The 22,379-nt window shown below is 34.1% G+C and overlaps 1 protein-coding gene across 1 annotated transcript; it reads right to left on the bottom strand.

The window, feature by feature from the left end:
* Positions 1-18: 18 nt before the first annotated feature.
* On the bottom strand, positions 19-6,772 carry LOC128156947 (coadhesin-like). The gene is made up of 12 exons (XM_052819287.1): positions 6,690-6,772; positions 5,983-6,056; positions 5,027-5,260; positions 4,551-4,730; positions 4,189-4,365; positions 3,889-4,059; positions 3,566-3,736; positions 3,144-3,314; positions 2,858-3,028; positions 2,565-2,761; positions 1,737-1,899; positions 19-479 (listed from the first exon to the last, which is right to left on the bottom strand). The coding sequence occupies exons 2-12, from the start codon at positions 6,047-6,049 to the stop codon at positions 415-417; spliced, it is 1,767 nt and encodes a 588-aa protein (XP_052675247.1). The 5' UTR covers positions 6,050-6,056; positions 6,690-6,772; the 3' UTR covers positions 19-414.
* Between the last annotated feature and the right edge of the window lie 15,607 nt (positions 6,773-22,379).

Genomic DNA, 22,379 nt, shown 5'->3' with positions numbered 1-22,379 from the left:
TCAAGAAAAACCACTCAATTTATTTTAAATGATTTTTTATTTCAGGCGTAAAATGGACTGAAAAAAACAACATAAAATGCGTAGTATTGATAGAACAGGACCGTACAAGTAGCAGGTTAATCGTACTAAACATGCTAAAAGTTTTTGTAAATCAAAAGAAAAAAATGACCCATATTAAATGTACATACATGCATGAAAAAAAAAATCAAATTTGAAGCCAGTAAACTTGTAGCTTTCGTCATGTCATTATAATAAATATGATTTTCAATCCGCTAAACTAGCATTTTGTTATTTGTACTAATTTTCAACGGCAATTAATTAGTGAAGTTTAAAGAAAAGAGAAACTATACCAAATAATAGATAATAATACATAGTACACATCGATTCACAGGAGAGATATCTGTATCAAAAGTCTTAAAACATTCCAAGAGGGAGGAAGAATGCCAAACATATTAGAATCAGCGAGATAACGTTGGTTCCTGAAATAACGAAAAAAAATATTGAGAACAATTTATCAATACCGCTTTTTTATAACTTTTTCTGGATAATTGAAGCTTAGTATGAATGGTTTAAAATGCATAATTATTATAGGGTGATTTCACCATGCATTCGACACGTTTGGATTTTCCCCATGTTCTCGCATCAAATATCGTCCAAATATAAATAAAACTTGTTTTAAAAGTTATAGGTTTTCCCCTTGCTTAATTATTGGAGAAACAATTGTGAAAGCAAATTAATGAAGTGTTAAACTATTTCACCATGGATCAGACAATATTTACCAAGCATCGGACAGCTATACATTAGAGATAAAAAAAATGACAAACTTTTCTGGTTTTAATGCAAAAATACAAAGGTTCGGAAAGAGAAATTTATTCAATAGCTATTCAGATTTATAGGAATTTTGTTTAAAGAAATATTTATCATGAGGGGTTCTTTATTGTGTCAGCTCCTACAGGAACTTTGGACTAAAAAGGCTGTGTCCATAAAACTCGAATTTTAAGTGGTCTGGGGAAAATGTTTGTATCAGTTATTTTTTCAATTTTTATTTTACCTCACATCTAAAGCCTAAAAGTATATCACAAGGAATGGGCACATGATCTCTTTATTATTAGAAGAAATCATGCACTGAACATGTCCGATGCATGGTTAATTTGTGTCCTATCCATGGTGAAATGAACACATGGAGCAAAAATGACCTTGACAGTTACTGTAATTGTTCAAATTTCTTGGACTTATTTTAATCAAATTTTGTTTCACAACTTACTTCTTTTTAATTATTTTACGCAGAGAGCGCATTTTCACTAATTCACAATCAAATGCAAAACATTCAATTTTAATGCTTCAGTGTAAAATCTTCGTAATTAAATTTTCAATGATGGCGTATTTGACGTCATTTTACGATGCCTATATTGCTATTTCTTTGACAACGTGACTGTTAATTCTTAATATTGAAAAGTGCATTAGTTCTATTTCAGGAATATATGAAACAACACATGAGCACATGCACATTTATTTGTATATTTATTAATAACCAAAGTTGTCTGATATAAGGTAGGCCTATGTGTCCGATGTATGGTTAACTCACCCTATTTGAATGTAAGCGTTTATTTCATGTATTTTTCATTATCATTATTAATGTGAAAAAAAGTTGATAATAATAACATTAAAAATAAAAATGTGTCGGAATTTTTATGTTAAGTGTTGATTTGTAATGAATTTCCTTTAGTGCAACCTACCAGCGCCGGCCTTTGCCAAACATTCAAGAGTATTTGTACATCCGGCATACGTAGCATCTTCGTCACTTCCGTCGTCACAGTCCGCTGAGCAGTCACATTGGAACTCGTTTTGAATGCAGGACATCGAGCCCGATTGACAGGTGAAATATCCAGAGGGACATAACTATTACAATACAATATCACTTTGTAAAATACAAAATACATGTAGACACAATCGCTGAACACATATAATGAGATGAAATTTCAATCACAATTAAAATGTAATCTCAATTTGTGTTTAATATTACTTTTAATCACATTGTGTTATTATTAATTACATCTTTGTAGGAAAGGATGTTCTAAGTTTTAGAAGTTTGGTCTAATTCTTTTGTTCACTACAGGAAACAGAGATATATGTAGAAGTCAGTTCAGTTTTTAATTATCAATTTTCATTACGTTCTTGCATGCATTTACTTACAGTTAAAATTCGGTTTGATACTTTAAAATCGAATAAGTATAAAGTTTAAGAACAAAATATAATTGAAACTGACTAAAACAGAACATGTATTATATATAAAACATAAATCTGATTTACCAATATCAATAAATTGCAATTACTTATTTTATTTTGTGCATCATAAGGATTGTTTTCAACACCCAAAATAAACCATTTCATAATTTGTTTTTTACTTTAAAGCTAAGTAAATGATAGTTGTATCTTTTCTACTTGGCAAAGAGTTGTTTCATTTTACAAATATCTATTATTTTATACAAGGAAAGCAAACTCTTGTAAACTATGATAAGTGGCTAGTATGCTGATTATCAATTAAAACATATCACATGATTCACCTGTAAATATTGTCCAGGTGCAGCTGTTGGACAGGCCGCAGTGTTGCAGTCCTGGAAATCTGCAGACGACCCTGAACACGTTTTCCCGCCATTTTCTGGCCTAGGGTTATCACAGATTCTGCTTCTAGACTGTCTTCCTCCCCCACACGTGGTCGAACACCCACCCCAAGAAGTCCAAGCCCCCCAAGCGCCGTCAACTACAATGTCAGAAAACCATGCATTCATGATCATACATGACAAAAAGACATTTTCATTTTTAACACACCTTGGATATGTCGAATAGAAAAACCTACTGATGCAGACTTGAGTATTGCAGTCTTGGGTGTTGTTTGAGGCCCCGGAACAGTCGGCCCCGCCATATTGAGGAGCGGGATTCGAACACGTGCGGAATCGGTCCTGGGTACCTCCCCCACATGTTACTGTACACGTCCCCCAACTTCCCCACGTTGTCCACACGCCATCAACTTCATGTAAAATGTCATTATTAAATTTAACAACTGCTTTTTATAATAGAATAAAAGTTTATTATTTGATAAGTTGAACAGCTTACTAAATGATTTCAAGAAAATTTAAACATACTTGGACAATGATGAGTGTTGCAATCTTGTGAGGATCCGTCACTTCCTGGACAGGCGGCACCGCCATACTGTGGGGCCGGATTCGTGCACGTGCGGGACCGTGTCTGTGAGCCTCCACCGCACGTCACTGTGCAGGTGCCCCAGGATCCCCAAGTGGCCCAAACACCGTCAACTGTTTTATGAGAAGTTGATAAAGTTGCATTTTTTACATGAGTAAACGATAACATAATCTCAAAAAGTGTGGTGTATTTCCCCATCGTCCCTTCCGATTATAAATATCAAGAAGATGGATTTGGTTTCTATATATTTAATACATTTAATGTAAAAACTTTTAATAGAAACAGATTTATCATGTAAAATAAACCCCAAGCAGGAGCCGTTGTCCAGCTTGCGAGTAAGGATTTTAAGAAATTTGAAACTCACTTGGACAATTATGGGTGTTACATGTTTGGGAAGACGTCGACATGTCGGGACAGTCAGCACCCCCGTACTGTGGGGCGGGGCTGCTACATGTGCGTGTCTTGGACTGAATACCACCCCCACAGGTTACTGTACAACTTCCCCAGCTACCCCAGGCCGCCCAACTACCATCAACTGTAAAAAGAAGCTTACATTTCAATCATTCGTAATAGTAGTTTTTTTTAAATACACATATGTAAATATTGAAGTAAGCTATTATATACATGTAACTAATTCAATAAGGACACAGGGTGATCATAAACTAACTGAATATCTTTAAAACGTACTTGGACAGTTATGGGTGTTGCAGCTAGTTGAAGAGGTTGAAGAGCCGGCACAATCATTGCCTGAGTACTGAGGTGCAGGATTAGTGCACGTGCGGGACCTGGCCTTCGTTCCACCTCCGCACGTGACCGTGCACGATCCCCAGGCTGCCCAAGCGGCCCAGTTACCGCGTACTAAAACGAGAATGCCAAGTTTTGATTATATTGCTCTTAAATAATTTTATAATACTGGGTACAGAGATTATTTTTATGAAGAAATTATATGCTTCTTATTAATAATTATGATAATGAACAAAAACTCACTTGGACAATTGTGTGTGTTACATGAGGTAGAACCGGTTGACGATCCGAGACTACTACAATCGCTTCCACCATATGCAGGTGATGGGTTTGTACAAGATCGGGATCGAGATTTCGTTCCGCTTCCACATGACTTTGAACAACTCCCCCACGCGGACCAAGAAGTGTATCCTCCATTAACTATCATAATATGTAAAACGATCGTATTTTTAAGAACAATTTTATGAAGATGGCTTAAGTCAATATACTATTGATACATACATTTAAATATACATGTACATTTGATTATTTTCCAACATTAATATAGTGGATGAAAAAAAATTAGCATGTTAATTTTTTAATAAACAGTAAACTGAAAGACTTACTTGGGCAGTTATGGGTGTTACAGGAAGTGGAACTCGAAGAGGAACCAGAGCAGGACGATCCACCACCAGATGGCGCTGGGTTGTTACAGGAGCGAGACCGACTCTTTGTTCCGCTGGCACAACTCTTGGTACAACTTCCCCAGCTGCCCCACCCTCCCCAGTTGCCGTTCACGGCATTAGCTGACAAATGAAAATATGTGATTCAAATACATTTACATGTAAGCTAGAGATTTGTGAACCAATTACATGTATGAAAACAAAGTATTTTAATTTTGTATACTAGTATTGTAATGAAAAACTGACAATCTTCATGTTGTTTACAGGAGATTAACAAAGAAACTACTTTTAAAAATTGTTCTCTATGACATCATAACATTCCTCGAGCTCTTGTAAACTCTAATACATGTACTACTCCCCAAGCTATTTATAGCCTTGTTCCCCACTGCCGATTTGCACAAGCATGGTAGAAAACTTACTTTTGCAGTCATAGTTGTACCAAAGATATTTGAAAGTTCCTTGACACGGGTCTCCATACCAGCTGTTGGTGGCACAGATCTGACAGGACTGCTTCCCGTAGCACCTGCTGTCTAGTATCCCTACCTCGTTTGACGCGTCGCACCAATACTGGATCCCGTAAAAAGCGTACGTGATGTCGAGAAACTGATTACTACCACAACTTAACGTCGTACAGGCATGCTCGGCAATCTTCCCTGAAATCAGGACATTCATGTATATGCGTTCATATTAAGGTTTTTGCACCTTTTGATTTTTCATGTTACACATATTGAGCTCTGGCATTCAAATAACATTTTTATACACGCACTTGTTAAACGCATCGATCACAGTTATTTGGTAGTCTTACGATAGATTACGTTAGAGTCCAAGAAAGCATTTTATTGTTTATATTTACATCTTTCTATTTAACAAATTTTAAAAATGTTCATCAGTATGTTAGCTAAAAGAAACAGCCAAATCGTCTCCTATGGGAATTTGAGTCTGACATCATCATAATTATTTCGTGCAGTCCGTGATTATTCTTAGTTGCTGTTGGTTTCGACCAATCGATACACTTTCTGGCGGTTTTATAGAGATATGAATTAGCTATAAGTTTCCGTAAGAAGAGGGAAATATTTACATTTAGTATATCTGTCCCTTTATATATGTTCTCCTTATAAAACCTGCGACGTTCAATTTCCTTATTTCATGTACCATGAGCACAAATGACGTCATCATGTGTTTTGAGTATATAATAATTATTATAAGTTTAATTGAAACGTTCAAACTTGCATAACATAAATGAATATTAAAAAAAAAATTGAAAGGATCTTCGTAAATTTTCATTAATTGATATACTTCAATTAAACGATAATATAATGATAAAATGCTGGCGATGCAATGTATGGATATATCATTGACTTATATAATTATTTACCGCTTCCAGCCAGAACTCCCGAGACCCATAAAGAAACTACCACCGCTATGGAAGCAAATGTCTCCATGGTCGATCTAAAACATATAATAAATATATAATTATAACACAAATCTTGTACAACAAAATAATATAATTATACCCCCCCCCCCCCAAAAAAAAAAAGAAAGAAAGGAAACATACACAAAAAAATCTGATCGACACGCCCCAACATATTACCTCGAAAAGCCTACAATAAAATTCTAAATGATAAGAAAACTGTTTTATATTAAAGTACACTTGTTTAAAGTATACTAGACCAGTACATATCTTCATGAGAAAGCGAGTTTATGATGTAAGCCAAAAATATTATAATTAAGCGTCTTCTTTTAATTGAAGACAAATTGTTTGAAAAATCGAAAAAATATAAACAGATACATCTCAAATTTTTTGTTTGCATATTTGTTCACTTAAAAAATATATATTTAAAAGAAAGAAAAATATCTAGAAATGTAAATGAAAGATATTTTCAGTTTAAATAAGGAGAACATTTTTATTTATATTTTTTTTATCGACTTTTACAGTTATTTCCAATTTACACCCCAATTTTTTTTTTACGTGGATGACCTTAGCAAAGCCTGGATATAATATATAAACCGTGACACATATTCTAGCTCAAGAAATCATTATAAATCAGATTAATCAGATTAAACAATTAATAAGATCGATACCTGTACTTGCTATAGGTTCCTGATACTGTTTAATCTGACTAGTCGTGAAATTCCACGCGCCTTTTACTTTTAATATCTAGATCAGTGGAATCGGAGGAATTAAGGTCAAGTCTTGTTGTGGTTAAATATACATTTCGTGAAATCTTTGCAGACAATGCCTTTTATTGGCAGATAATTCTGGGTATCAATGTTTTAGTAAAGTATTACTTATAGAATAATGAGTGTCAAATTGATTTTTAAAAATGACCAGCAGGTAACGGATTATATTGAATTGAGGGCAATTATACAATAATTGTTTGAACTAGAGCAGAGCTCGTGGCAAAGCCACGAGTAGGTCTTCCGTTGTTGCTGCGGGTTGGAAATATATGTGATATGGTGTCAAACGATTATAATGACTAAACTTTCAGTTCTGCTTTTGTTATAAAAACGTGTTGTGATTGATGTTTTGGAAAAGAAAGGAAGAAAATGTTTAAGAAAAACTATTTGTCGAACACAGTTTGTGTAATCGTTTCAAAAATTCTTTTAAAAATGAGATGTTTAATGGCGATTTAAATTTTCAAAGGGTAGCAAGCATTGTTAAAAACAGTATGTACTCATGATTCATATCAGGATTTGTATTTTTTTTAACCGAACCCGCCTACAAAACACGTAACCTTTTGTATGGGATAACTTCTTTATATAAATCTTTCTAAATTTTTGAAAACTATATGCAAGTTTAGAATTATTACGTGCTGACAAAATTTAGTAATTAGTCAAAATTGATGGCTTCTCTGAACTTTTCTGCAGGGAAATGTGTGTCGTCTGATATTATTTAATGATACGAGTAGACTTGGACATTCAAAATAATATATAATCAGCTAAAAAAAAAAAAAGATCAGCGGGAGAATTTATGCAAAAGCGAGCATCTAAATTTTACACCAGATGGTGCTGTTTCATAGAGACACCGCTATGTAACGTGATTTACAGAAATGAATATTACTTCTCTCAACAATGTAATAATATGCAAAATCTTTAATTTTTGTGTCGGTGGGTTGACTAATTAGATTGAAAAAAAACTTCAAATGCGCTTGCGTAAATTGGAATTCTGGGAAGGAATTAGACAGTCCGTGTTAGAGAAATTCGAAGAAGTTATGAAACTGGCCAGTTTCTAGATCAAACTGCACATTGATGCATTAAAGGACTATCATTGGTATCGTCTGTACCCACGGTCCGGAATCCGTATGTGCAGTCATACATTGTATGTACATCCCCACCTACAGCCATACAAATCAAGGTGCAACCTTCATATACACATGCATAGTATTATAGTTCTGGAACTATTTATCTTGTATTTTAATATATTGGGTATTCATTGTTCAGCTAAAATTAGTATTCCACTGGCTGTAGCTAACCTTGTAAGTAAATTAAGTTGCATTACAACCTCATAATACACAACTTCAATTAAAAGTTGTTTTTTTTTAAATCAATTTTCATACAATTAGCAATAAATAAAATCCCCAATAACGCACATCTATCTCACTTAAGTGTAATTGTGAGAAGCGCATATATTTTTGGGAGGCAGATATGTTGCTATATTATAGTCTGCAAGTCAAGTGAATTATCATGGTTTTTCAAAGAAATAAGAAATCTGTCGACACTTGCAGTACTTTGATGATTTCTATGGCGATCGACTGCATTGCATAATGTAGTCGTATTTCCCAAGAACAAAATTTCCTTTGACTTCAAACTTTTAATTATAATACATTATGAATTATTCTGTTCATAACTATAGAAGTTTAGCGTGTTTAACAGGTTAATTTATAAGCCACATTCTCAGGTTACGATTTCACTTCTTCAATGTGAAGATGATTGACTTCGAATAATAGTCTTATTGTTTATAAAAGCACCCTTCCAACTGTTACTCAATTACATATGTTCTGAGAAGCGACACAAGATTTTCGGTCGCACGTGAATTAACACAGACTGACCGAATAAACAAACGGGTGGGAAAACGATACACGTTGAGAAGAAAATGTTACACATAAGGAGAAGTCACCCAAAAGGATTTTCGACAGATCTGGATATCTTTTCGCCAACTTAAAAAAAATCAAGCGCGAGCACTTGTCAGCGGGGCGGGAGGAGGGGGGGGGGCGCAGCAATGAGTTCGCTTCCACACTGAAACGAACAACCATGTAGAAAAAACTACAGAGTGATTAATATGTGGCCGATAGAACCTAATCTTAAGTTGTTTAAAACTCGTGTGAATATTCTTTAAATAATCATCAAATGCCTCAATTCAGGACATTCTTTTATCGTGCTAGCACCTACCGCAAACATGTAACATGGAACTTTGATTATAATTTGATTTGATTTTTAAACTACCTTGTACGCTATCGTATAATTAAATCAATGCTTAATCAACTGTACAAGTAAAATAAATTTATCTTTTCATCTTAAACCTATAATAGTTGAAAACATAATAAAATATAGTTCTGTCCGTGCAAAATATGAAACATGAAAGCGTGGTAAGGTACATGTAGAAGAACACGAACCGACCGCGCATCACTTGTCCACTCGCGCTGGATCTCCTCGGCCATGTGCGAGGGATGATCATCATTTAATATTTGTGTGTGTGTGGGTGGGGGGGGGGGGGGGGTTAAACATTTTTAGATATACAAACTAACCATTAATTTATGTCTGACGATGTTTTCAATTTGGAGTAATATCGTTCATTAATATTCACTTACACTCAAATTTTTAATAAAATAAATACTAGATGGACAAACTTTTATAACATAAACAGTTCTTGTATTTACGGCTATATAAACTCAAACACGTTCATATTCATCTAAGTGTACGTCGCGGTGTACGAAACTTGTGTATTAGATAACCGCTTACCGCTAGGTAATGCAGCCGTGGCTGATCTCCTCGGCCGTGGACGAAGGATAGATTACGTAAAGGTACAACGCACAGCTCAGTACCCAGGAAGATTTTAAAAGTTTGCAGTATAATGACCATATTCTATCAAATAGAAGTTCTTTATTTTAAACTTGAAACCCACAATTGATCTATGTCTGACATTGCTTTAGATTGAGAATGACATTGCTTTTATTAATTAACTGAACGATTTCGTAATTGAGACCTAATCGTTTAGTCCATAAACTTTTATGTGTAATCAAAACTAAAACAATTCTTGAGTTTGCGGCTAAATAAACTCATATTTGAGAGACGCAACTCTTGTGTATTAGATAACCGCTGACAGCTAGGTAGCCCAGCCGCGACCATGGTGACCGATATTCTCGGCCGCGGGCGAGGGAGAGTTTCGTTAACTTGGCCAAATTGCCGCGAGAACTGGTCAACACGTATTACTTTTTACCCTCATATTATGCAAAACATGAACACAAAAACAGTTTGATAAGATCAATAAAGTCACAAACAACATTTTTTGCAGCGACGCCCATATCGAAAAATTTACCGTTTTAGAGTTATGAGGCAAAGACTTTTAAGGGATCTAGACCCCTCATTTTAGGGGTTAGCCCCTTTTTTATAGTATCAAATGAAAGCTCTTAATATTCTGCACAACTTTTGTTCTATATGTGACTAGAAAAAATTTATAACTAAAAAGTTATTGAGCAAATATATAAGCAAAATTTAACATTTTTTGAAACATAAATTTCGATGTAATTTTTTAAGAAGTAAACGTGGGTTAATGAAACATGTAAAACTAGGAGGACAACGTTCAAGATGTCTACATTAAAGATTTGTAAATTAAAACTACTTGCTACGGATCAACTCGGAGCCTTTGCAGGTACACGAGACCCACTAAAAAAATATTCAAAGGGGAATAACTCAAAACCGGAAGTAGCGATTTCACAAAATTTTGTGCTATAATAAGCTATTGTCATTTCCAATAAACCCTGAAAATTTGAATAAAATCTAATGACAAACAAGCGAGATATTACAGTTTAAAGAAACGTCTAGAAGAAAAAGAAGAAGAAAAATAATAATGAAGAATTTCCAACAGAATCAGTACAAGGTCTTCCGTTGGAAACGGAAGACCTTAATAAGAGTTTTTTTTTATAATGCAGATTTTTGTCTTACTTTTTATTTTAGATCAATATGTTTAAGGATAAGAGGTGTTTGTAGTGTTTACAGTACTTACTTACTTTTTTTTTAGATACTTTACCTCATTGGGAAACCAAACGTGTTCAGTGTTTTTATAGGAACATTTTCTTCCTTTTAAGCGTCTACTTAAATGACAATAATACTCAGATAAAATGGGTCACATATTAATTTGATTTCATGGTACTTTTCAATAGTTATAAAAATGGTAAACTTCATCGTGTAATAACGAATACACTCCAATCCACAATGTTTAAATTTATATATTTACATATTCCAGTGGCTTTGCCTGTGATAACACTATGTATCGATTTTGTACTGTATAACCCATAATACAAATGACGCCAAACTGAGGCGCCAGCGGGGTTTGCTTATTTTCATTTAAATAATTAATCGTACGATTGCTTAAAATTATATAAATATAAGTAATAAGGAATCATTCTTTGAATATTATGAGGTGATAATTTCGGTCGGGTCGTGATCAAATCTATCATAAAGCCCTTCGGGCTTTATTGGATTTGATCACGCCCCAACCGAAAATATCTTTATCATTTTATTAGAGTAATTTTAAAAGATACAGAAGTATATTATAGTACACTTTAATTCAGAGAGATACAAAAAGTATACAAGTATATTGTAGTGCACTCAGATTCAGAGTATTACAAAATAACACAAGGACACTGTAGTTTAATCATATTCAAATAAAAAGTTATTGAGACGGATTAATGCGGATGGTCGAGGCTAGCCTGAAAGTTGAGCTTTTTATTGAACCATCAAGAACAGGCAACACATTCATGAATAATTTTTTTCTTATTTTCCGAAAAAAAAATGAATGCGTACACGATTACTTTATCGAATGCATACAAGTTAAATTACTTAATTTTGGGTATTTTATGGAGAGGTGGGACAGTATTTGTAAAAGTGTCTTTCGTGTCCGTTTTCCTCCGGTAACGGACAGGATTCTTAAGTTTTTATCATTTAATCCAGACTGCAATCTTGGTACAAGTAAATATAGTTTACAATTCTCTCTTATCCTTGCAATTACATATACCTCCAAAAATCCTTTTATGTATGTAAGAATGAGATATACTACAAAAATTTAGAAATGATTTTGTAAGCTCTCCTAAGTTTTCCTTATTTCAAACATAAAAAATAATAAATTTTAGCTTTTAATTATGAATATTTTCTTACATATTTATCTTAAGGAGATTAGTGTCTCCGGGTTGACAGGTGTGTTACTGTCAGTCAAGAATATATCGGGTTCCAAACGAACAGTGTGGTTAGAGCGCAGGCATGGTACGCCAAATGCCCTCGGTTCGAATTCCGGTTGAAACCTGATGTTTCACCACATATTACATAAATTGATAGTAAAAAATGCTACAACCATCCACCCCTTTTAACCCTAGGCCACAGCACCTTGACTCTCTAACCAGACCACACGGCTATGTCATCTACGCGCACAATATATGGCGTCTACTTTAAGAAGGGAAAAGCCTAAAAGTTTATTTTTTATTTATCAAACAATTATCAAAATTGTCAAATGTTATATACTGTGTATATATACTGTGGGCTTAATCTAAGGTGATCTGTGTTCACGTTTCTGTAACGGTAGAAATGGGAACAATGAAAAACAATGAAGGCACTGGTGTGCAACATGCAATGATAAAACCTGTGTATATAAAACATTCGGAAATTCAACTGGATAGATCGAACAAAATGAATGATTTTGAAATGTATGAATCCCTGCATCTAAAGGTTGGGGACAATATACACTGTATCCAACTGGAGCGGGATTTATGGAAAGTTTACTTGAAAACCAGAGAATCCAGATTATTGCTTGTAGTAGAGGGGTTTGTATTTAGAAACATATCATTCCGTTCAGGTTTATGATTCGAACCCCTATTCAACTTGAGCTACTGGTCCGGGAGACAAAGTGCTCAAAGTGACAATATGTGGATTGCCACTGTCCGTAGACGACAGCGCTGTGTTTGAAATGCTAGACAAATTTGAAATCAACAGAAAAAGTGAAATGAAATATGAAAACATAAGACATCCCATCACACATCGTATGACCAATGTCCTGAATGGATATAGATTTCTATATATTGCTCCGCTTCTCAATGGAAAATCCCTTCCACGAAATGCGGTGTGTGCTAAACTGAAATGCCGAATATATCATCAAATTCAGGCATTGAATGATACAGCAATGCAGTGCTTCAACTGCTGGGAGACTGGACATCGTAAACATCAGTGTAAGAATGACAGGAAATGTAGAGTCTGCAGAGAAACGGGACATGCTCCAGGATCATCCGAGTGTAAACACTATGTCGATCCCACCAACTCTGGCGATGTGATAGCTTTTCAAGGAAAGTCTCATCCGCTATCCAACTTCTATCCATGTCATCTCAACGTGTTTGGCGAGAAGCACAAATCTGCAGAGCATGTGTATCAAATGACCAAAGCAATTCGCGCCGGTGACCTTGAAGCGGCCAAGAAGGTGAGAGAGGCAGACACAGCCTTGGACGCCAAGAGGATAGGACACACTGTAAAGGATCCGCAGGGATGGCACAAGGAGAAGGAGACGGGTATGGAGGAAATCGTAAGTGCGAAGGTTGATTAAATCCAAAAAGTGAGAGCCAAATTGGAGAACTCTAACAGCAGTACCCTCTCCGCTGAAGGGACATTCGACATGCAGTGGGGCACTGGATTGGATGTCGACGCTACTTTGCACACTGACCATAAAATGTGGCCCGGCGAAAACAAACTTGGGAAGATCTACCAACGAATTGCTTCCAAACTTACCAGAAAACTCCGAAGTTCTTCCCTCCCGCGTAGAGGAGCAACAAATGAGGGTCAGTCCAATATTGAGGACTTCCTGAAAGATCTGAAAAAAGGCCGCAAGAAAAACGACAAAAGCGGTGCCGGATAAGTAAGTAAGCATCCCTCAGTACCTAACAGTTCATGGACAACTCTGCTTTGAAACTTTATTCTCTTAATGTTAGAGGTCTAAATACATATAAAAAGAGAACAATACTTTTTGATTGGTTGAAAGATGTTCAGTATGAGATAATCTTTTTTTAAAAATGTCAAATGTTGATTTATTATAACTGACCTAATTCCACCGGCACTGTATTCTGGAAGAAATCATTAGGAAATCCCCTTCCTATTTTGGAATCAAACATTTTTTTCTTCTGACATGCCTTTGCATTTGAAGAATGCATATTAACAAGAATGTCCATCCCGCTTTGTAACAGTGTCGTGAAGGAAACTTGTTTTCAAATTAACTAAAATTATATTTTTGAATATATTGATTTAATAACATGTAAGTTAAGCTATCAAATTCTTCTTTAATCCGATGGCATGTGTCATGGACTCATTGACAATAAAAAAATTGTTGATTAGTAAAAGACAACAGTGTTTAAACCACAGTGAATTGTAACATGTACTTCAAAATTTAAAGCGATATCCACCCCCCCCCCCCCAATCAATTTTTTGAAGACCGGTAATGTGGCTCTGGCGATTGTGTTTTTGGTTTGGGTTTTTTTTCTATGTCAAGACATTCAATTCAATTCAGTTCAATTCAGTTTATTTCGCTCACACCATGAAATGGTACATGAGGTCAATCATTATATACAGTTTAAAAGTCAGAGGTACATTGTATAAATGAATAGATAAGTAGTAAATAAATAATAAATAAGCATAAATATACAATATATACAATGAAGATAGGAAAAAGTATAATAATGGAGGACAGACTATTATATCAGACCGTATATTTTGATAATAAAATAACATAATTTTTTCAGGTTTGTAGCATTTGAACAAGACATAAGTTCACAAAACTTAATAGTATTTGGCGCTGACCAGTATTTATCATCAAGGTATTTACGTCTAAATGTCAATAGTTCTTTACATTCCCGAATATAATGAAATTCGTCGGCAAATTGACCAGAATTACACAGTTTACACACTCTTTGGTTTAAATGAGTATTGTACCATCTCCCAGTCTCCACTGGGAGATGGTGATTTTGGGTTCTAAATTTCATAAAAACCTTTCTGAGCCTAGGTGGCAATATATTAATGTAATTTTCATAATTAAAATTTTTCTTAAAAATCTTGTAAATTTGCCCTTTTGACGAGTCATTAATGTCACTAGACCATTTTTGGATATATTGGTCTTGTAACCTTTGTTTTACAATTGTAGAAATCCACTTTACATTTACAATATTTTGTTCATACCAAATATTTGAAAAACCACACATATCTAAAATATTTTTAACACCTACAATCGAAGAGTTTGACATATTTCCCCTTTGATATTGCAAGACCAAAAACTTATATAAAACAGATACAATTTTGCTTTCAGAGTTTGTAAATAACTTTGACCAGTAGGAAATCATTCTGGTATATACATTGATACATAAAGGGAAACGACCTGTTTCTCCATAAACCATATAGGATGGTGTACTACTTTTTAAGTTAAAAACATATTTTAAAAATTTTAAATGTACACGTTCAATAACTTCTATATTTTCGTAACCCCAAATTTCGCACCCATACAATAACACTGGGACTACAATTTTATCAAATAAGTCAAACTGACAATCGACAGGTAAATTAAATTGTCTTATTTTTCTAATAACACTGTACATTGCTTTCTGTGCCTGTTCACACAAATGTTTTTTAGCTTTAGCAAATGATCCTGTTCTGGAAAAGATTATACCCTGGTATTTAAAATCTTTGACATTTTCTATAGCAACCTTATTGTAATAAAACACATTTTTCGGTAGAGGGCCTTTTGAAAAAATCAAAATTTTTGTTTTGTCAGTATTGACTTGTAACTTCCATTGACTACAATATACATAAAATTCATTCAGTGCATTTTGGAGGTCTTCGGCAGTCTCAGTCATAATTACAGTATCATCAGCATAAAAAAGGATAAACAGTTTCATATACATAAATAATTCATTTTCTATAGCATCAGAAATACTCTTGAGACCTTCAATGTTTTTGTCTAATAAGAAATTCTCCAAATCACTGATATACAATGAAAACAAAAATGGTGATAGGTTTTCGCCTTGGCGAACTCCAACATTACAGTTTATAAAATCAGATGTGGTACCATCCATACTAATAAGAGATTTAATACCCTGGTACATATTTTTAATATAAACATAACATTTTCCACTATTACCATTTTTTGACATTTTGTACCATAATCCACTTCTCCAAATAGTGTCAAATGCTTGTTTAAAATCGATGAAGGCACAAAATAATTTCTTTTTCTGTTTCATAAGAGTTTCTGATAAAAACTGCAAAGTTAACGCATGATCTAGGGTAGAATAGCCTTTTCGGAAACCAGTTTGGCTCTCACTTATTATATTAATCTCATTTGCATATGCTTCCAGCCGTGTGCTTAAAATAGATGTAAAAAGTTTACCAAGACAACTTAATAAAGTTATAGGACGATAATTTTCAGGTTTCGTAGGGTCCCCTTTGTTTTTATAAATAGGCTTTACAATTCCAATTAACCACTCGTCTGGAACAATACCACTATCAAAAATAACATTAAATAATTTTTTGTACACTGGTAAAAAAAACAGCAATAGTAGAACAAATATGTTCGTTCAACACTCTGTCAAAACCTGCTGCTTTGTTGTTTTTTAAATTTTTAACCGCAGCCAGTATTTCACCGTCATCTATTTCACAGTTAAGAAAATCATCAACATTTTCATAAGCGACATTTAAAAAGTAGTCATCATTTTCTACAGCAAGCGACTCATCTTCAGTTTCACTAATACCCTTTATAAAATTTAAATAATCATTAATATCAACAGCACACTTTTTGTCTTTACATGTTGAATTTAAAATTTTCCAGTACTCTTTGGTATTTGTAGTACGCACATTCTTTATTTTTTCGGTGATGCTTTTCCTGTAATTTTTTATACACTCGTCCATAACCCGCTTATAGTTTTTGCTTTGAGACTTAAGATGACTTAAATTTTCCTCGGACTTGCAGTTATTATGATTTTTCTTTGCCAAATGAAAATTTTTCCTTGCTTTTCTACATTCTTTGTTGAACCATGGTTTATTATTCGACTTTTTTTCCTGAAAATTTGTTGCATCCCATATTGTAATTTCCGAATGTATCGCTTGCTGCTTTGTGGAAAACATTACAAATTTTTGTAGTTATAGTAGTAACATTTGTTTTACATACATTATTAACACAAACAGACATTTCTTCAAAGTCTAACTGAATAGCGTCTACCGCTGAAGTATCAATATTCTAACAGAAATCTTGTGCTTTGTCTGCTGACCATAATTTTACAGTTGGTTGGTTTTCACCTATACACTCGTTTGTTGACAAGTTTTTACAAAGAGAAAATGAAAACGATATTGGGTTGTGAACATCAGAGTACAAATTACAGAAATCAAGGACAGCAAACTCTCGTATAAATTCAAATGTATATGTACTAGCTAGGACATAATCAACGGTACTACTGTTTTTGCATGTTAATCTACCAATGTTCTTATCATTATACATACGACCATTTACTATATACATATCATTGTTTTTACAAAGTTCAATCAACTTGTAACCGTAATTGTTGACAGTATGATCCTGTGCAGTTCTTTCTAATGCTACACTGCATTTTTCAAATACCAGAGACCGAGTAGCAATATCAGATAGAAAAATATCTTCACAGTCATTTACATGCATTAAATAATTATCGGGTGTATAAAAATCGGGTTAATGACCAACTCTAGCATTAAAATCACCAAACAAACAAATATTTTCTTTATCCTTTGTAATGGACAACAGCTCTTGTTCAATATCAGAAAAACAGTCTAAGGAGGAATATTTGCTGCCCTCCGGTGGAATATAAATAACATCAAATAGTAAATCATCTTTAGTATTCAATAACACTTTGCTTAACTTAAACCAAAGAACATATTTACAATCTGTATTTATGATTTTTACATATTTAACAAAATCATCTTTAACAACTAGCATAATGCCACCGGAGCGGGTTTTCGTTAGTTTCTTCCTGTTTTTCATAAATGTGACAAATCCGGGTATCTCTATTTTGTTGGTGTCGTCAGTTTTCGTTTCGGTCAGTCCCACGATATCATGTTTATTAATCAAATTTGCAAATTCATCGTAATTGAGTTTGTTTTTAACACCACAAACGTTTAATGATAACACTCGCAGTTCGGAATCGGTCCGAGCCTCCACGTACTCCTATCCGCGATCGGGTGTTGAACCCTGCCGTTGCCTCTTCAAAGGGTTTGTCTGTCTTTCTACGGTGGGGGTTACGGTTGGATTCTGTCCCCAAGCTCCGCGCGGTTTTAGGGTGGACTCTGTGGGTGGGATGTACATCTCTCCATTGATGTATAGAACATCCCTCACAGGCTTTGTCCGTTTGTTTTCTTTCTTCGCCTGCCTCATAACAGGGTACAATTTCTTTCTTTTTTGTTCGATTTCGGGTGGAAATTGTTCGTTCACATAGAAACGTGTTCCTCGTAGTTTTTTTGGGGCGCTGGTTCGAATAAATTCCCGGTCTTTAAAGTAAGTGAACTTCGCCACTATATTTCGGGGGTACTCACTGAATTCATTGTACTTGCCAACTCGATGGACACGTTCAAATTGGACTTCATAGTCTAGTTTAAACTTTCTCTTGAGGAATGCTTGTAGGACCTCCTCTGTATCATCCCTGTCATCTTCCTGAATCTCAGTAAACACTAGGTTGTCTCTCATAGAGCGCGCCTTTAAATCAATGACGGAGTTCCTGATGTCATCGCTAATATCTTTCATCACCTTTAAGTCTGAATTTCAAAACAGGCAACATGTACGTGCTTAGTATTTTTCTTCTAACTCTCTACTATTTCAATTTACGACTCTCAGCTTAAAGAAGCATCATTTAAGGAAAACTGCTTCGAAGTATATAACAAATATGGTATAAGATTTGGCTAAACAAAAAATAACCGAATATTTGGTATTAAATGCAAAGAAAATGTAAAAATTAAGTTGAATGTGAACGTGCGACTTTCTGTCAAACCATAATTAAATTCTAATCGGAACCATAAGCAGTTTACAGATTGTGAACAATTCTGATTAGATTATTAGGATCCTCTGAATAATACATTTAATTTACATGTTAATTAAAATTTTATAAATGCGATGCACAATTCAAACGAAAGGAAAAAGAACAATAACTCTCTTTTAATTGCATACTTTATAGGTACATCTGTAATAAACATTTCAACGAATCGTCTTTGTCGTTAAAAATAATTCTCCTTTAAATCAATTAAAATCTAAAAGCAAGTTGAATTAATAACAAAATTATATTGTGTAAAAATGAACTAAAATCAAACACATATACACGTAAAAATCTGTACCTTAAATTTGGATGAAATTGATTTTTGTTCTGTCTAACAATTTATAAAATATAAACTGATATTAATAATTATTCATGTCGTTTTAAACTTGCTTTTAAAAACGATTTACCTCTTTATGAAGCCTTGATATCGACATTAGATTCTAACCCATCACGTGACAGAGTAAGTAGTATTTTATCAATTTTCACTCTAAGCATGAGAAAGTAGCAAATTTAAATAACAAGTATCTAATCTGTTGGATATTTTTTCAAATTCTCTTGTTTGATTCTAATTATGATCATACACAATGTAAGCAGATTAAGATGTTTTCAATAACAGTATATAACTGTATTTATACTTATATTCATTCTATTTTGCTGGAAGTTAACCCGGTTCAAAATATACACGCTGCACTAAATATTCGTAATGCAGGTTTCATGAATTTATGACAATTCAGTGGATACAGACACCATTATAAAACCAGTACCTAGTTATTGCGACAAGTATCTGTTATCTAGTTTAGTAATAGGTACAGTGTACTTTTCTTTTAAACAGTTGTAGGTGAAATAATAGGAAAAGGTGCTATATCCTTTTGAGTGTCAGTCGTGGAGTTATACGCAAGATTCCAGCTCCTTATTCTTTGTTATATTTAAAAGACTCGTGTCATGTTTTTGTTAGCTGCTAATTCGTTTTGAACATAAAAAAACTGATCTGACAGCATTTGACACAATTATTTAAGGTGTAAACCTGAATTTTTTCAACATTCAAATTTACTAAAGTTTGTTTACAAAATCAAATATTGTTAGCTCTGTATCTCGCTTACAACCCGACTACTGACACTCAAATTTTGAATAAATATTAAAAATGCCTTACTTGAGCATTGTACACAATAACAACCCCCCCCCCCCCCCCAAACAAAAAGAAATAAATAATAAAGAAATAAAATTTAGGACAGTGATAAAAATGATAGTAAAATTTGACGTAAAGAACCTTCGAATTGTGACCATGACCCATAAAAATGAATTGGGCTGTAATAGAACTAGTCACATCCTGTGTAAAAAATGAGGATCCGATATTAGATATGTATGTTAGAATGGCCTTGGCCGGATGAAAGTATTGATAGATTTTGAATTTTGTTCCTTTCATAATTGTTGCTCGATTATCTAATATTCTTGCAGGAAACGTGATAAATCATATTTTTGCTTTTATGGGATAAACAGGACTCATGAATATTCTATACTATAAAAGAAGACGATTACAGACGCCGGTGGTCTTACCCCTTTTACATCATCTTCTCATTTATCAATGAAAGCAGACGCGCTAGCTGTATTCGTTCTATTTTACGACTTCCCTAAACCTGTGCATAAGGTTATCAAACCTATTTGATATTCAACGACTGCCTTATCCCACTGGCGGAGTATATACCTTCAATGTCAATCCAAATTTCCTTATTTTCATATCATTTTTTTTACATGCTCCCAAAACAGTGGGGGGGGGGGGGGGCAACTCCATGATAATTCTATTTTTTATGTGTAAATTTAAAAAAAATTAGTTGCTGCGAGAAAAAGTGGGGGGGGGGGCAGCCCCCCCCCCCCCCCTTGATGCTACGTGCCTGCATCTGACATGAATGTAAAGTCTACAAGTTTGTCGAATTTTGACATGACCTTAAATTATATGGCAACTGCCTTGTTGCAGGAAAAGGCATGCCGTAATCGCCGAAATAGACGAAAAATAAACATAATATTTAGCTAAACTGTTGCAATAAGCTTTTAATGAAAGACACCTTTTCAACCGAAATACCGGTATTGTTTTTAGAAAAGAATTTGAGGTATGATTGAAACGTGACCAAACAAGAAGAGGTTTATTTATAAAAAAAAATCGTTGCCGATGTGACGAATGCGCTAATTTCCGTAATATAATTCTCTTAGTATTATAAAAGGAAATGCCTAATATCTTATTTCTCTAAAAAATTTGACATGTAATTTAAACTGGAATATAAGTTAATGCGAACTCTTTTCTAGAAATGAGACGGATCAAGAAATTTTCTATATTTTGAGCGGCATGGGGTTCGAAGACCGCCTTGAGGTCCCATGTAACTATATTGCTTCTGAATTCTAAGAATTTTGAGAGAGAATTTTAAACCGGGTTTCCGGTTATTGAAGTAGTAAAAAGGGCGGGCGGGCGAGAGGCTGTCAAAAAGGTACCCTTATTGTACCGATACTTCTCGAACAGTTTTCAAGATAGGAAGTTGTTCTTTTGCAGATCAATTATACATATATCAGAGGTATGCAAACTGCTAGGATTTTGATTTCTGATAATTTATGAAAAAATATCAGCTGATAAATTTAGTTATTTTTGGACAAAAACATTGCATATAGAGTAACCCATTTCTTTGGATAGGTAGTGTTTATCAATTCATGATTGACAAATGAATTATGGATACTGTTCACACAAAAGAAAACCGGTTTGCTGTCACATTGACAGCTTAACTTTGTTCTTTTTTTAATTAGTTAGAATAAACGAACTGCAAAGATTTGGTAATTTTCGCGGAAAAATGTTGTCCCAACTTTGTGATAGCGATAGGGATGCTTTTGGAGATATTTTCTTAATTCAGCCGAGGCTTATACTTGAACAAATTTGAGCATGTACTCTAATAAAAATGCGTATATATCTTTATACATGTGTATTCAAACAAAGTCATGAAATGAATTTTTTTCAGTTCTAAGAAGATATCTGAAGCCGATCGAATTCTTCACTTGCATCTTTTATACCTTCTCTTGATAAAATGTACACCAATCTCATAATTTAATTTTCCGAAAAATAATACTTTCTAAGAAATGTTGTTATCAAGAGATAATATGATTATAGGCCTACCTAATATTTTTTTATTTGATCCGTCTCTATTCCGGCGATTACGGCATGCCTTTACCTGCAGCTAGCCTTTTTCTATCAGTGACGTCACTGTTTCCATATATGGTCATGTCAAAATTCGACAAACTTGTTACCGTCTTCCTTGGAAGACGGTAAAAAGAGTTGAAATAATTTACAGTATCCGGGTTGTGCACTTCCTTTCCTTTGTGATTGGTTGAAAATACATGATGTAAACATTTACATTTATTTCATTGGTTGAAATACTGTTCGGCGCAAGGGAGATAATTTTCTGATGATCTTTTTCACGTACGACTTAACAAATTTCGTAGATTTCAAATC

This window comes from Crassostrea angulata, chromosome 7 (genome assembly GCF_025612915.1).
Source record: "Crassostrea angulata isolate pt1a10 chromosome 7, ASM2561291v2, whole genome shotgun sequence".
Taxonomy (NCBI): domain Eukaryota; kingdom Metazoa; phylum Mollusca; class Bivalvia; order Ostreida; family Ostreidae; genus Magallana; species Magallana angulata.
Note: the sequence above shows the minus strand (reverse complement) of the source record. Positions and strands in the feature narration are given on the sequence as shown.

Coding starts and splice junctions, on each gene's coding strand:
- LOC128156947 (XM_052819287.1), bottom strand. CDS start 6,049: ATGGAGACATTTGCTTCCATAGCGGTGGTAGTTTCTTTATGGGTCTCG. Junction 5,261..5,982: donor GGGAGTTCTGGCTGGAAGCG/GTAAATAATTAT, acceptor TCCTGATTTCAG/GGAAGATTGCCGAGCATGCC. Junction 4,060..4,188: donor TAACACACACAATTGTCCAA/GTGAGTTTTTGT, acceptor TTCTCGTTTTAG/TACGCGGTAACTGGGCCGCT.